Source organism: Amphiura filiformis, chromosome 4 (genome assembly GCF_039555335.1).
Source record: "Amphiura filiformis chromosome 4, Afil_fr2py, whole genome shotgun sequence".
Classification (NCBI taxonomy): domain Eukaryota; kingdom Metazoa; phylum Echinodermata; class Ophiuroidea; order Amphilepidida; family Amphiuridae; genus Amphiura; species Amphiura filiformis.
The window spans coordinates 15059376-15073655 of NC_092631.1; the positions used below are offsets into that span (position 1 = coordinate 15059376).

The 14280-nt window shown below is 36.0% G+C and overlaps 1 protein-coding gene across 2 annotated transcripts; it reads right to left on the reverse strand.

Moving 5' to 3' along the window:
- Positions 1-632: 632 nt before the first annotated feature.
- Positions 633-14214, reverse strand: LOC140150594 (synaptosomal-associated protein 47-like). Of its 2 annotated transcripts, none has more exons than XM_072172641.1 (4): positions 14087-14214; positions 5353-5528; positions 3768-4559; positions 633-2079 (listed from the first exon to the last, which is right to left on the reverse strand). In XM_072172641.1, exons 2-4 carry the CDS (start codon positions 5447-5449, stop codon positions 1787-1789), a joined length of 1182 nt encoding a protein of 393 aa, XP_072028742.1. In that variant the 5' UTR covers positions 5450-5528; positions 14087-14214; the 3' UTR covers positions 633-1786. The 2 variants fall into 2 exon arrangements, with proteins under 2 accessions (XP_072028742.1, XP_072028743.1); XM_072172642.1 differs by having other exon boundaries at positions 14081-14214.
- Between the last annotated feature and the right edge of the window lie 66 nt (positions 14215-14280).

Below are 14280 nucleotides of genomic sequence, written 5' to 3' on the forward strand. Positions count from 1 at the left end.
AAACATTCATCAATTATTTGTTTACTATTATTGACAACGTGGCAACTCTGTTCACAGAAGGCGACTGATTCTGGTATCTCTCCTGTTCGGTCACTACTGTCTGTTCAATTAGCTTAGATTCTTGAATTTTTAAGATATTTGAAAAAATACAAAATTGTGGTCAAAGTCATTAAAGAAAAGTGTTAGCACAGCCTTAGACCTAATGTGATTTATACTTTTCAAATTCTAAAGTTCAATTTAAAACCCCATTTCTTTTCAATTTTGGTCGTTTCCCGCGATATTTTGATAAAAAGCCGTAGAACGTCAGGTACCATAAACTTTTTTTGAATCAATCCATTTAGAGTAATGGGGACGAATGTCATAATGCGCTGAGATAGTATTATTTATTCGACCATCCGCATCAAAAAGTATAATTGTCCAGCAAAATATTGGCCAGTATGCCTATGTGTTGAAATCCTACTGTTGAAACATTACGTTATTATTTATGAACTAAGTTTTCTAAAATAGGCACAGCTTATATAAATACATTCCTTGCGTATTTATTTATTTATTTATTTATTTATTATTTATGTATTTATTTATTTATTTATTTATTTATTTATTTATTTATTTATTTATTTATTTATTTATTTATTTATTTATTTATTTATTTATTTATTTATTTATTTATTTATTTTGTGAATGGGTCTGAGAAGGTGTAGGCCTATTATAAAACTACACATTTATTTTCAATTTGTTATTTCGCTTTGTTTGTTGAATACAAACTATGAGAAGGACATTTGGAAACAAAAGAACTTTTGTACAAGAAAATATTATTTAAAACAATCAGGTTACAGAAAACAATTCTCGTAAAGTCTGTGTATCTGAAAATGTCAAGGAAATGCTGATATTCTTGGAAAGGAATGATGGTATTAAACATGTTAAACAAGACTCAATTTACATTGTAAACCAGTTGAAATAAGAACGAAATCCATAATTTTAATGCCATTGTTTACGAAAAAAATAATGCTCAGAATTATGTTATGCATAAAACGTAATCGCGCCATATAATTTTGTGTAACAAAAACCGATGGACCATCATCACCTATAGAACCTATCAAATAACCGGAACGGTATAACAATTGAAATGGCAGGACAGATTGGTGGACAGATTGTTTTGCTAAATTGGATAGGGTCTATGCCCTAAGTTGAGAATGGACCGTCCCACTCGATTTGTGAAAAGGTCGCGAACCCTTTTGGTGGACCCAAGTAACTGCCTAAAATGAGGCAAAATTGAAAAGAAATGGGGTTCTAAATTGAACTTGGGAATTTGAAAAGTATAAATCACGTTAGGTCTAAGGCTGTGCTAACACTTTTCTTTGATGACTTTGGCTGCAATTTTTTATTTTTTCAAATATCTTAAAAATTCAAGAATCTAAGCTAATTGAACAGACAGTAGCATCAAACACTTAATGTGTCGCTGGGAAAATCTTCAAAAGTCGCCCAATTGGGCTACCAAATTGACAACTTGGCAACTCTGCTTCACAGCAGGCGATTGATTCTTTTGGTATCCCTCCCTGTTCGGTCACTAGCATCAGAAACTTAATGTGTCGCTGGGAAAATCTTCAAAAGTCGCCCAATTGGGCTTCCAAATTGACGACTTGGCAACTCTGCTTCACAGAAGGCGATTGATTCTTTTGGTATCCCTCCCTGTTCGGTCACTAGCATCAAACACTTAACATGTCGCTGGTAAAATCTTCAAAAGTCGCTCAATTGGGCTACCAAATTGACGACTTGGCAACTCTGTTCACAGAAGGCGATTGATTCTTTTGGTATCCCTCCCTATTCGATCACTAGCATCAGACACTTCCTGTGTAAGCTGATCAAGCAACTGATCTTGTCTATCAAGCTCTGGTGCTATCTCAGTAGCCAATGATTTCAGGCCTCTCAGAACCTGACTGAGTTCATCTGCTTCTGCATCTGTTACGCCCTGTGATTGGTGGAGAGCTTGGAGCTGCGGTCCTATTGGACGGTCTTGATCGAAAGCGGTGGTGCCCTGTAGGTGATTCTGGCTCATTTGAGTTGCACTTGATATTAACTCTGTAATTAAGAGTAAAAGGTAAAGTGATCAATACATTTTTTTGTGTATGTGATATTATTGATGTTACAAAAATTAAGGAAAAATTGTTACTGGAACTGTAACAAAGATATTGAATTGGGAGTCCATTTACACATTTTGATGACTAAATGCTTTTTTTTTTTTGCTTGAAGGCTAGCAGCACATGTTTTTGGTACATAATGAACATCAAAGCAGCCCTTAGGTAAAAACAAGCATTTAGTCCTATACATACATACCAAAATATATGCTGCTGCATTCATTTATTAATAACAAGAAGAAATATACATGTAAAAACCGAAGAGAATACACCCAAAAGTACCAACTCCGTCATGTTTGTGCGTCACTCATGGACTGCAAAATAGTGTAGGCCTACATTGTACCTCCCAATTATTTGTGTGATTTAAAGTAAGTACTTCTTTTTGTTACACTATATATAAATTAGGTAATTCTTGGCCAAGCTTGAACGTACCTGTTGTGTCTATAATGTACTAAACATGTACACACGCAGTGTAAGGCCTGTGCATGCAATCCTGTGTTTATCTTGCTTGAGCTACAAGCATGCTGAGTATTCGAACTTGACCATAAATTATCTACAATCCATGCTAATTGCTACACCTGCAAACCTTTTATTGGGCTATTCCAGTTGAAATCCACACCCCCCCCTATGGAAGACATAACCTTAATCTCCCACACAGGGGAGTAGATTTCAAATGGAGTCACCCGTTCAGGCAAGCTCGAGATATTACATTTACATTTACTATCTTACATTATCTTGCTGTATTTCAGCTAGAGCGCCAGACGACAAGCTTCCAGGTTTTTTTTTAGAACAATACTGTTACGTAAGACGAAGAAGAAACCCACTTCGGAGCCCGGCCTACTCATTATTTCATTGTACTTATTGCAATTTACCTCCACACATTACGTAATCAACACAAAGCTTTTGTGAGGATTAGTGAGTGGATAAGAAATTGACAGCGGAGGATACGAAGGACACGCCGATTGTTAGTTGTAACGTTTTAATATTTTACTGCATGGCATTCCGCAAGCACCAAGACAAATTATGCCGTATTTTTCCAAAGATCATCTCATATAAAGTAAGCTGAATGCGATCTGTACTTTTGTAACATTCCGATTGCTTTTGATCACCTATTATCGGCGAATATGCTTGAAAACATGTGAGTTCATGTTGTGTAAACATAATTAGCATGGACACAAATGAAATTACGATGCAATACAATGCAATTTGAATGCACAGCAGATCTATAGAAATAAGGCTGCCCGGTTTTATGCAGAATTAGACCACGTCTGGTTCAGGCAATGCCATTTAAAATTCACACACCCTGTGTGGAAGATTAAGGTCATGTCTTCCATAGGGGTGTATGGATTTCAAATGGAATAGCCTACATGTATTTGCAACATACAAGCTAAAGCTTAGAGATGCAAATTATTGCTTTATTGCAAATTAATGATTTCAGGCTTTTGCCAACAAATGCTGGAGGTACACTATTTTGGTGTCCCTGTGTGACAAGCCAAAATGGAGGAGTTATTACAATAGCATTACGATAGCATTACGCACTGGTCAATTCTAAGTTGATACTCTTTGGGTGTAACCTTTTTGGTAAAAACATGATGAAATACGCTCATCAAAAAATGGTGCATAAATACAAACCTTGTAGTTTTTGTTGCTGTGATGAAGCCCGCTGTTTAGTGCTAGTCCTCTCTACATGCCCATGCATTTGTGGATCTTCATAATCCAGTTTCCTCCCATAAACAGGCTGTAACAATCTCAAAACATAAATAAGCTTGGCACTTGTGATACACGCATACACATCTGGCTGGCCCATCAGACGCCTCACGATGACAAGTTCCCACGGCGTCGGTACCGTTATGCGTGTGACCTCTTCCGGTTTGAAAGACAACACTTCGACATGCTTGGAATTGCTTAATGTGATGATTTTGTTCCAAATGCTAAAATATCCTGGTTTTTGAGCATCCTGCGGCTTCAATGCATAAAGAATAGAGTATTCCACAATTTCGTCTTCGGTGGTACCACTGGTGGGAGCAGTCATAACTGGTCTGATACGCCATCGTCCTAACCAGGACTCCAAATTGCTTAGATTACCTTCTGCGATGCCTAGATCTCGATTGATTCTATCCACCCCATCAAAGGCATCTCCGAGCTGTTCACCCTGATGATGTAAGTCTGAAGCCGCAGCAGCCAGAGTAGCCTGTGCATCATGCGCTTCCATCAGCATCTCCTTCCCAAGTCTTGTTCTCAGCTTTGATCCAGCAATTCCGGAATTTTCCGCATTAACGAGGAGACCTTCTCTCCAGAAATGCTCTATTGTGTTTAGTACGACGTACGGGTTGGCGCACGTGAAAGACGAGAACCAGTAAGATTTATGGCTGACAAGAAGCACTACGGTGTTGAATACAAGCCACGTTTTCTCCATTCTTATCTCTGAAAAGGAATTATAAAAAAAAATCATAGTATCATTTTCAAAATTTTATGACACTTGTTTGGTATTAAAAAAAAATTCAAAAATAACAAAAATATTAGGGTACACCCCATCAGTCCGAAACCCTGTCAGTAGGAACCACCATTAGTCCAAATTTTAAGCTTAATTAAGCGGTGGTTCGGAGTCCGACTGACAGTGTTTCGGACTGACCGAGAGACCCCAAATATTAGGGACCTCTTCATTTTTATGTGCTAACAAAGCCTTTGCTATTGCAGTCAAGCTACTAGCTCAATCGATAAGGCGTTTGACTATGGTGCGAGAGGTTGCGGCTACCAATCCTGGTGGTGACTAATACACTCTCATGGAAAAATTGAATCAGCTTGAAATTTCCCTGGACAAGGAACTTACTGAGTTCTCATTGTAACCCGTACGAAACTCGGGAACCTGATCCTGGTTGCGATGGTCATTCGTTGAATGTCTAGGGTGTGTGCTCTTGAAGCTGCAAAGTCCCTGTGTGGTTGTTAAATGGTTTATGGAATGATGTGGGCCGTAGTGGTTAGCGACAACATGTAAAGTGTGCTGAGGCTAGTAGATCAACCTTTAGACGTTGTGCTTGTGCGTAGCACACTATAAATCACTGCGCTTTTTATTGCAATTTTACACAGAAATGAACAGTAAATTTGTAAAAACTTAACAAATAATATGTGCCTCGCTCACCAAATTTTGAGAGTGTCCTATTTTGAGAAAGTCCAGATGATGTAGGCCTACATTATTTATTTTACTTGGCCTAATTACCTGTGATGCAGTCCAGAGAAAGAATCAAGCCCTTGTCACTTTCCGATTCCTGAAAGCAGAGAAATTGGCCCCAAGTTTCAGTGTTCCTTTCACCCATTTTTTATCTTCTGTATACCTGGATGTCCCCCATTCCCGTATAGCATGCTGGCCTGCTATTTCATCCATGCTGCTGTTGTCTGAAAGACAGAAAAAAATCATCTTGAAATGTTATGATTCTACTGTACAACGAGGGCTCAACCGATATGGCATATATTTGTCTATGATGTGATATCGGCCGATATCTGATCCTATATTGGTAAAAAAAATTCTTTCTTTGACCCCTACCCACTCAAAGGAAACATCGTTTGTTCTTGGTTATATGTGACCGGACACTACGAATCAGCCGTAAATTTGGCCCCTGGTCAATTTTGTTTTATTTCGTGTTTAGAAAATATATATCATAAGCTTTAAATGGTATGTATATCATTTGACTTCAAATGATATCCAGAAGTGGGGTTATGGTTTGTTGAACTCTGCTCCTTCAACAAAATGGTACCTTTTTTCGGCTCTACATGTGTCTCTTTTTCCACATTGCTGGTAATAAAGTCATAATTGGCGGTCATTTCAAATCATCCCCAAGTCATCAAGGTTCAGGAATGTCCTCTCATTGTTAATGTTGATTAAATACATACCTAGACAAAATACAATGCTTATTATCCTCTTCAGCAATAGATTATTGGTTGGTTTAAACACTATCAAATGAGAAACATGTCGCGCCCGATATCTTCATGGCAGAAATCGCCATGGTAGTCGAATCCACCCCACGCATGGCCATTTTGTATCGACCTGTTTAATAGTTTTGAGTCATATAATGGGCCGAAGGACATCTGACTAAGGCTACTGACAATAGCTCCGATTAGGCTGGTGACTGACCTCGCTATGTGTGAGTCGAGCATGGTACGCCATAGGTCATATGCTTTTAGACTACCTCCACGATTGGCCTATACACTGCGCTATATAATTCGCACATATAAATCAGAATTATTGTCAGTTTTTGACTCAAGACGCATAGCTTCTTTCTCAAGACGCAAGCTAACGACTATCATATCTGTTCAAAATATATATTCAAGTGCAAGGAACCATATCTGGTTTCTTTATACTGAAATCATTTACGGGAGATATTCATCATTTTCTACCCGGTATCCAAAGATTTTCGTCTCATATCAAACTCGTGCATAGTACATTCACGTTTATGGCCACACGTTTTGAACTCGCCACCCAAAAATGGTGGTTTTGTTACGCTTTTCCAAATCGAGACTCGTTCAAATTGTTATATCTCTGCTTAAACAAAAGGTATTGTAGTGTGTTTGGTGTCATTTTGTAGCTAAATGAGTGACCTAACAGACCTCCAAAGGAGAATTGTTTATCAGCTAAGATAGTGGAGTTATAATTTTTTGAGTTCAGAATGGCCGAGGTGGTGGTTGTGGCGGTGGCGGTTGTGGCGGTATGTACAAAGTCTATGAGAAATATAGATTTTGTGTGTGCACGTTGAATCAACTGATCATATCTTTGCATCCATATGGGCTACAGGCATGGTTAAGAGCTCTTGTGAAAGGCTAATTGTTTTTAATCATTTTGAAATCTTTATGATTGGTTTAGTCTATAAAATACAAACTTTTACGTACAAAACTATCCGTTTCATATTAAACACTGTAGTAAGCAATGCGGATGTCTTCAAAATCTAAAAGTTGCTGTAAATATTTAATTACTTATCCTATCATAGTCAAAGTAGGCCCTATACATTTTCTGAGAGGAAATTTGATGAGGAATCTAAATATGGACTTACTTTTTCTGTATGGGTTAGGGGTAAAATGTTTCAGTTCAAAATATGTTGAATTGTAAAAATATTTTAACATATTTTGGGACACCCTGTATTCTGAGATTACCAAACAGCTGTGATTTTTTTCTTCCCCAGTCAGTAGGATCCCCCTAACCTCTAACCAAATCAATGTTGTTTACTTTCAGTTTATAACTGCAAGTTAGTAATAAGCAATGCATTAAGGCCAGGGTAATGGAAGACACATTCGTTCACGCCCGAATTTGAGATTTCTTGATATTTATCAACACTAAGATGTATTCTTTCACTTGAAACTGATAAAATACAACTTGCTAATATTTACCCGTATTTTTGCTTGATTTGTTTCACTCTTTTCAACTCTAAAAAGTCACATGGCTCAAGACAGCTTAGTAAATTGGCGGAAATAATGAGTCAGAAATGCGCGAATGCGAAAATATTTTGATTACGCCAGCGATTAAACTTAGCGTGACGCTGGCGCAACTCTGCTGGCGTATGTCCAACGCAGTCTAGGCGCATTCGGTTTGTTGTTCACGCCAGCAAATGTGGTGTAAACAAAACAAAAATTTGCAGTCAAAATGCCACTTAGATTTTTTAATTATTTTGAATTTTGGCGCACTGAAAGCAGACATTATAGATTTATTGGTGCAAAAAGATGCATAGTTAGACCATACACCAGATACAGCTTTTACAAGCGTGAAAGTCATACCGTTTAAAAATATAAGGACGTTTTGTGCATAATTTTGACATTTTTTTACTAAAACGTCGATTTCTCAGAGTTCACTTTTGACAATATTGCACGATTTTTGTGACAAGATAACTCAATAAATATGCAAGCAAAAGGTAAACTTTTTGCACTATCGTTTAGAGTACATCAAAGCCTAGGGAAGGTTTTCTCATTTTTTCAAAATATTTGTTTTAAACAAAAATATACACCATTCTGTGCAATTTTTAGCTTAATAGAGTGACATAATTGCTTTTTTCACATGTTTTATTCAATATTTCGAAAAAAGAGACGAATTTCAAAAAAATGAAAAACCTTCCCTAAGTTCATGTCTCTTCTTTATGAAAAGCTAATTGAATTTTTTTTACTCCAAACAGATTTTTTTCTAAGTTGTCACAAAAAAATTGGGGTAAAAAAGTGATTTTTTGTCATTTTTTCAAAAACTCAAGATTTTTGAACAAATCTGACGTCACCATGGGATTCCTTGACTCATTTCCTTCCAAAAATGTATAGTTTTATATACTTTTGACATACAATTCAGAAATAATGATGCTCGAAAAGGTCCATGTTCTCTCCCATTACACTGGCCTTAAGTGACCCATTTTTTATTTGGAATTTTTTTATTCCACCCTGTATAAATTCAAGGTCACCCTGTACAATGAGTTGAAATGTGTATATTTGAATTGCTTATGCCTTCAGCTTTTCAAAAATGTATACTTTTGCTAGTTTAGGGTTGATAGTTGTGTAGATGGGCAATTCCAAGCATCATTCCACAACGCAAAGTTTGCATATGGTCATTTTCACGGTAAAGGGTGTAACTTTGGATTTTTAACATTTTAATCCGTAGTGTTCTAATAAAGCCACAGAATTCCATAATTTTTGGCCACATAAGTCATCTAGTTAGCAGCTACCTTGGGTAGCATAATCAGCTTTGGGAGTTACTGCGTTCAGTTTTAGCAGGCTTAAATGTACTTAATATTGCCATTTGGAAAAACTATAAAAAACAGTAACATTTTTGTAAAACCCTGTGTTTTCTTCAGTTAGTTCATGGATAATTTTTCTTATCCTGAAAGTACAGTCATATGTTCAGTAAACACTGCCACATTAGATTTAATTGTGAACGGCCCTGTATTTTTGAGAACCGGACTTCGATATTTGTCGCTTCGAGGCTTCATTTTCCGTTAACAATTGTTAACAAACTTTGTGGGTGTAGCTTTGGTTCATAATTCTTGGTTATTTCTTCACTTCTTCTTGATTTATAACAGTTGTTATCTTAACTTGAAATGGGTAACAAAATTAGCCGATTTGCAAGCTTTTAAAATTTTTATAAAATCTTGACTTCAAATAGCCGTTTTTCCGTTAACTTTTTTTTTTTTTTTAAACAAACTGTTCAGCAAGCTTGTGCAAATATAAATAAAAGAGCTCATCCAATCTATTTATCAAAATGTAGCAAAGTAGATCCTCAAGTCACATGTTTTTAAATCGTGGAGATATATATCACCGTTTGAAAATGGGACCCAATACAAACTTTCCGTTAACAATTGAAGCCTCCGAAACAAATGAAGCCTCCAAACAACAGTAAACTTAATTATCATCTATGCATATCTAAATTGGTGTGTTTCATACTGATATCTGCATTGTAATTATTACTTGATATGTGCAGAATGTCATAAATTTAAAAAAAAATTGACATTATGGTTAATGTTTGAAAAATATACTGATACCTTAAAAAGACTGTTTCGGAGGCTTCACATGCAAAAAACACCATACTTAACAAATGGGTGAAAAAATTAATGTGTGATAAATCTACAATATCTGCCGCATAGAATCATTGATTCAATACACACAAGAAAATAACAGCTTAGATGATCCCAACACTGTTGTTTTCAAAAAAACTACTTCTGCCATGTTTAACAATTGTTAACATGAAGCCTCCGAAACAAAAAAAAAAAAATGACTTGCTGTGATAATTTAATTTTTGTCACAACTGAAATTCAATACTTAGAAGCAAAGCATGAAAATTGGTAATTGTGATATTTTTACCTATTTTTTATGTCAACTTGTAGTAGTTAGCTAAATATTTTACTTTTATGATCACCTGTGTTGTTAACTGAAGCCTCCGAAACACAAATCGCTTGAATTGCCAATTCTAAAAATAACTCCAATTTCTGTGAAACTTGGCTGGGAGGTTCCTTTCATCAAGTAGTATTTGTACATGAAGTTAGACATTCAAATTATTTTAGGAACCCAATTAAAACTTAAAAAATATGTTTAAGGTTTGGAAATTTCCATTGTAAATGACACTTGATGTTAAAAATTTTCAAAACTGCAATTACAAACATAGCAAAACATGGTATAAAATTTAACTTATATCTGTTGACTTACTTTGGAATGGAATTTCACATGTATTCCAGCTTTCATGTCAAAATTTTCTGAGGTTATGTAAAATACATTTTTTCTTAGATTTTAACCAAAATGTTATGCAAATGTCAAATTTTTTATTAGAAATCAAAAGGTTAAAGCCTTGAAACATTGTTTTACTTGAATTTAAGTTGCTTCTATGCATGATTTCAGTAAACAGAAACATATTTAAGTGGTTTGAAATTTTGACCCTAAAATCAAAAGTTACACCTTTACCGTGAAAATGACCATATGCAAATTAGGGTTGTTTGGAAAAGTTTCTCCCACTTTAATCTTTCACTTACCCAAAATAGATAGCATTTATACTATTCACCTTCCTAATTGGCTGCTGCATTAAAAAGAAATCATGTGCAAAAGTTGCGTTGCGGAATGATGTTGCTTGGAATTGCCCAGATATTCTAATTTGAAACTTGATTGGTGTAAAAATTCATAATATTTGTGATGTAACGCTAAGGGTGGCGAGTTCAAAACACACGGCCTTATCGATCCCGGCTATTGATTTAGAGAATATTTATAGGATTTTGTCTTTTGCCTATCCAATATATCATGTCATAGGGCTGGCCAATATTTTGAGTACCGGTATCCACTACGATAAAAATATTGGCTAGTTTCAATGATGCATACCGATCAAGTCGCCTTGATGGTGTATTTCCGATCATTTTGCAACGTGGTTGAAAAATATTTCCAAGACGCGAGTATCGCCATTAGGCCCGGTACGTCGGTAACCTGAATCGATCGTCCAATCCTAGTTCACCTGAGTGATCACGTGGTTTGCCGAATGAACGGTATCGGTGTCGGAACAAGGATTGTTACTTGTAAACAAATCGTTTCGCCGGCACGTTTCAAGAAATTAAATTTACGATCTTTTGATAATTAGTTAGGGATCGCTTTATTTTAACCTCTAGCATGAGAGATTGAGAATGTGGGTTAAAGATAAGCCACTCTGTGTTCTCATTTTGCAACTAAAATAGGCTTCTCATAAAGCTAAAATTTGCGGGCCATTAGGCACTTGAAACTTGATTCTGAGTTTAGCGTCCACCGCCCGCGTTATGAATTTTGTGCCGCGTTTGAGATGTAAATAAAAAATAATTCATTATTTTGCAAATTACTACTAAACCAGAAAGAAAATTTGTTCTGCAAAATTTTTTAACCCCTTTTTTTTGTATTTAAACCCTTCAAAAAACTATAGATAGCCTTGCAAACTATTACTAGTATTAGATGAATCCATCTAAATATTTTAGCATTAAAAATATACAGGTTTTTGACCCTTGCTCTATCCAATTATTTCAATTATACCTTTGGGATACCAGGGTAGACTAGAAGAGAACTTAACCTAGCCAAAATGTTTTTACCAGATGGTTGATGTTGTAAATAATTTAACTAGGAAAGACAAATTGGTGCCAAAAATTTATTTCATATTTGTTCTGCATGATTGTTATTGTCAACCCCCCCCATTTCCCCTAATCCTCAAATGTATACGGAGAGGTTAGTACAAATTGGAGTGAAGAAGACTGGCATGGAATACTTCGGAATACATTTAGTTTGTTTTAAAACTTGAAAAACAAAAAGCAAGATAATTATACTTTTATAAATGTTTGTGTGTGTTTGTGACATTATAATTTTATATTGCGACTGATGGCGATACCCAATTAGAATGAACAAAAGCGCATAAAAAGCATTGGTAAAAGGCCACTGATAAGGCACTTGAAACTTGATTCTGAGTTTAGCGTCCGCCGCCCGCGTTATGAATTTTGTGCTGCGTTTGTGATGTGAAATCTGAAAATAATTCATTATTGTGCAAATTACTACTATAAAACCAGAAAGAAAATTTGTTGTGCAAAATTTTTAAACTCCTTCAAAAACTAGTGGAAGAATTCATCTAAATATTTGAGCATTAAAAATATATACAGATTTTTGACCCTTGCTCTATCCAATTATTTCAACTATACCTTTGGGATACCAGGGTAGACTAGAAGAAGTGAACTTAACCTAGCCATGGACATTGTGTATGTTTATAATTTAAGATCATAGGAGTATAATATATTATAAAAGACCTATTTTTAACAAATTGGTGCCAATAATAATTATTTCAATGTTCTGCATGATTGTTATTTTGTATATACGAGTCAACCCCCCCATTTTCCCCCTATCCTCAAATGTAACAGAGAGGTGAGTACAAATTGGAGTAAAGAAGACTGATATACTTCGGAATACATTGAGTTTGTTTTAAAAACTTGATTTAAACAAAAAGCAAGATAATTATACTTTGATGTGTATTTGGGACATTTGGGACCCAAAAAGAATGAACAAAAGTGCATAAGCATTGGTAAAAGGCACAGAGCGTAATGAAAAACCTTGAAAATAATGAATAATGAATAATGAAATAGTTGCCTCATTATGAGCTGAAAAAAAGGGACGCTAAACTCGATATCAAGTTTCAAGTGCCTTACGCTGGCCATCCATGTATTTGAAACATGGCGGATATACCAAGCACCCTCAGTCCTCACTACGTTCGGGTCTGTGAGGGTGCTCGACCAGGCATACCGAGAGGCCTGCTCCACAGTCATATTTAACAAAATTTGTGTCTCCCCCCCCCCCACGATCAACTTCGGATTGATGCAGTTGCTGTCAAGCCTCTTGCTTGGCGCTGAGAGCGGTGTGATCAATCAGGGTCAGAATTTTGTTTAACAGTGCGAGAATCAATCTTGATCCTTTTTATTTATTTATTTATTTATTTCTTATATAACCTTGGGTGACCAATCAATGCACTGGCACTGTTCTCCCTTGGTCCTTGCAGAATAAATTTGCAGGAATCATTTGATTCTTGCAAATCAACTGAAACTTCAAAAGTTTGCGATCAAATCAACTTTGATTCACGCAAATCTGTTTACGAGAATCTTTGCGAATTACGAGAATCCATTCTCACCTAAATTCTGATCCCTGTTATCAGCGGTGGCCGGTGTGAAGCAAGTGCATTGCAGACATACGGACGCAGACAAGGGTAGGTATGCTCATAAAATTTTGAAGTTCAATATTTTTAGCTGAAAGTTCTTTCATTTGAAAGAGAATCAAATTACCTAAACAATAAGGGGTCAATCATGTTTCTAGTGCATATACTTTTGAAGTTACAGACAAAAATAGTGTCACCAAATTGCCCAAAATTTTGTGTGTGAGATTGTGACAGCAGGCACATGTACAATGTACATTACTGTATGTGACCCCAGATGACCTCCTATTCTTTACTGTAAGAAAGCTGTTTTGGATGGTCTTGATTTACACACAAATTGCTTTTGCGCTTTAACGAGTGTCCACTTGGTGGAACATAGATTACACTATGTGATAGCTTATGAATCCATTATTATGCTAGTACCAACATAAGTCAACATCACTTAGGTTTTGGTTGTCAAAATTAATTTTTAGTAATTTTTTCCATTGAGCCCCACAGTAAAGCCATTTTTGGACAGTACAGGCACATTCCACTTCCCTATGGACGAATAGCGCCACCTACAGTGTGTGATGTGAGCCTGGCTAACAAGGGCAGGCTTGCGATTGGCTGATATGTCATGCCACTTGTTGCAGTGGCAATCTGCATGACAGCGGCATTTATTATAGGCATAGATTGGCATTTCCATTTCAATAAAATGAAGTCAATAGTCAGTGAGCATTGACAATGATTGAGTTCGACATATTTATAAATTCATGACATTTATATTTGCTCAAAAAATCGTAAAAAAGTTTACATTAATTACCGTTACCATTTGCAAATAATGTCCTTGATGTCTTTTCTTGAAATGACCACGGGGAATGATAAAAGATTATTGCATCAAAATCGAGCAAAAATGGGATTTGAAATTGAAGTGCTTGTTGCTCTTCCGTCAGACACACAGGTCACAGTGAATGAATGTTTACATGTAAATTGTGTTTCTAATTTTGATTGAACAAAATTGTC

Bases quoted from the DNA above. Each gene is read 5' to 3' on its own strand.
- LOC140150594 (XM_072172641.1), bottom strand. From the start codon at position 5,449: ATGGGTGAAAGGAACACTGAAACTTGGGGCCAATTTCTCTGCTTTCAG. The intron at 4,560-5,352 runs GTAATTAGGCCA...ATTCCTTTTCAG, and splicing joins TTCTCTGGACTGCATCACAG to AGATAAGAATGGAGAAAACG. The intron at 2,080-3,767 runs GTTTGTATTTAT...TCTTAATTACAG, and splicing joins ACAGCAACAAAAACTACAAG to AGTTAATATCAAGTGCAACT.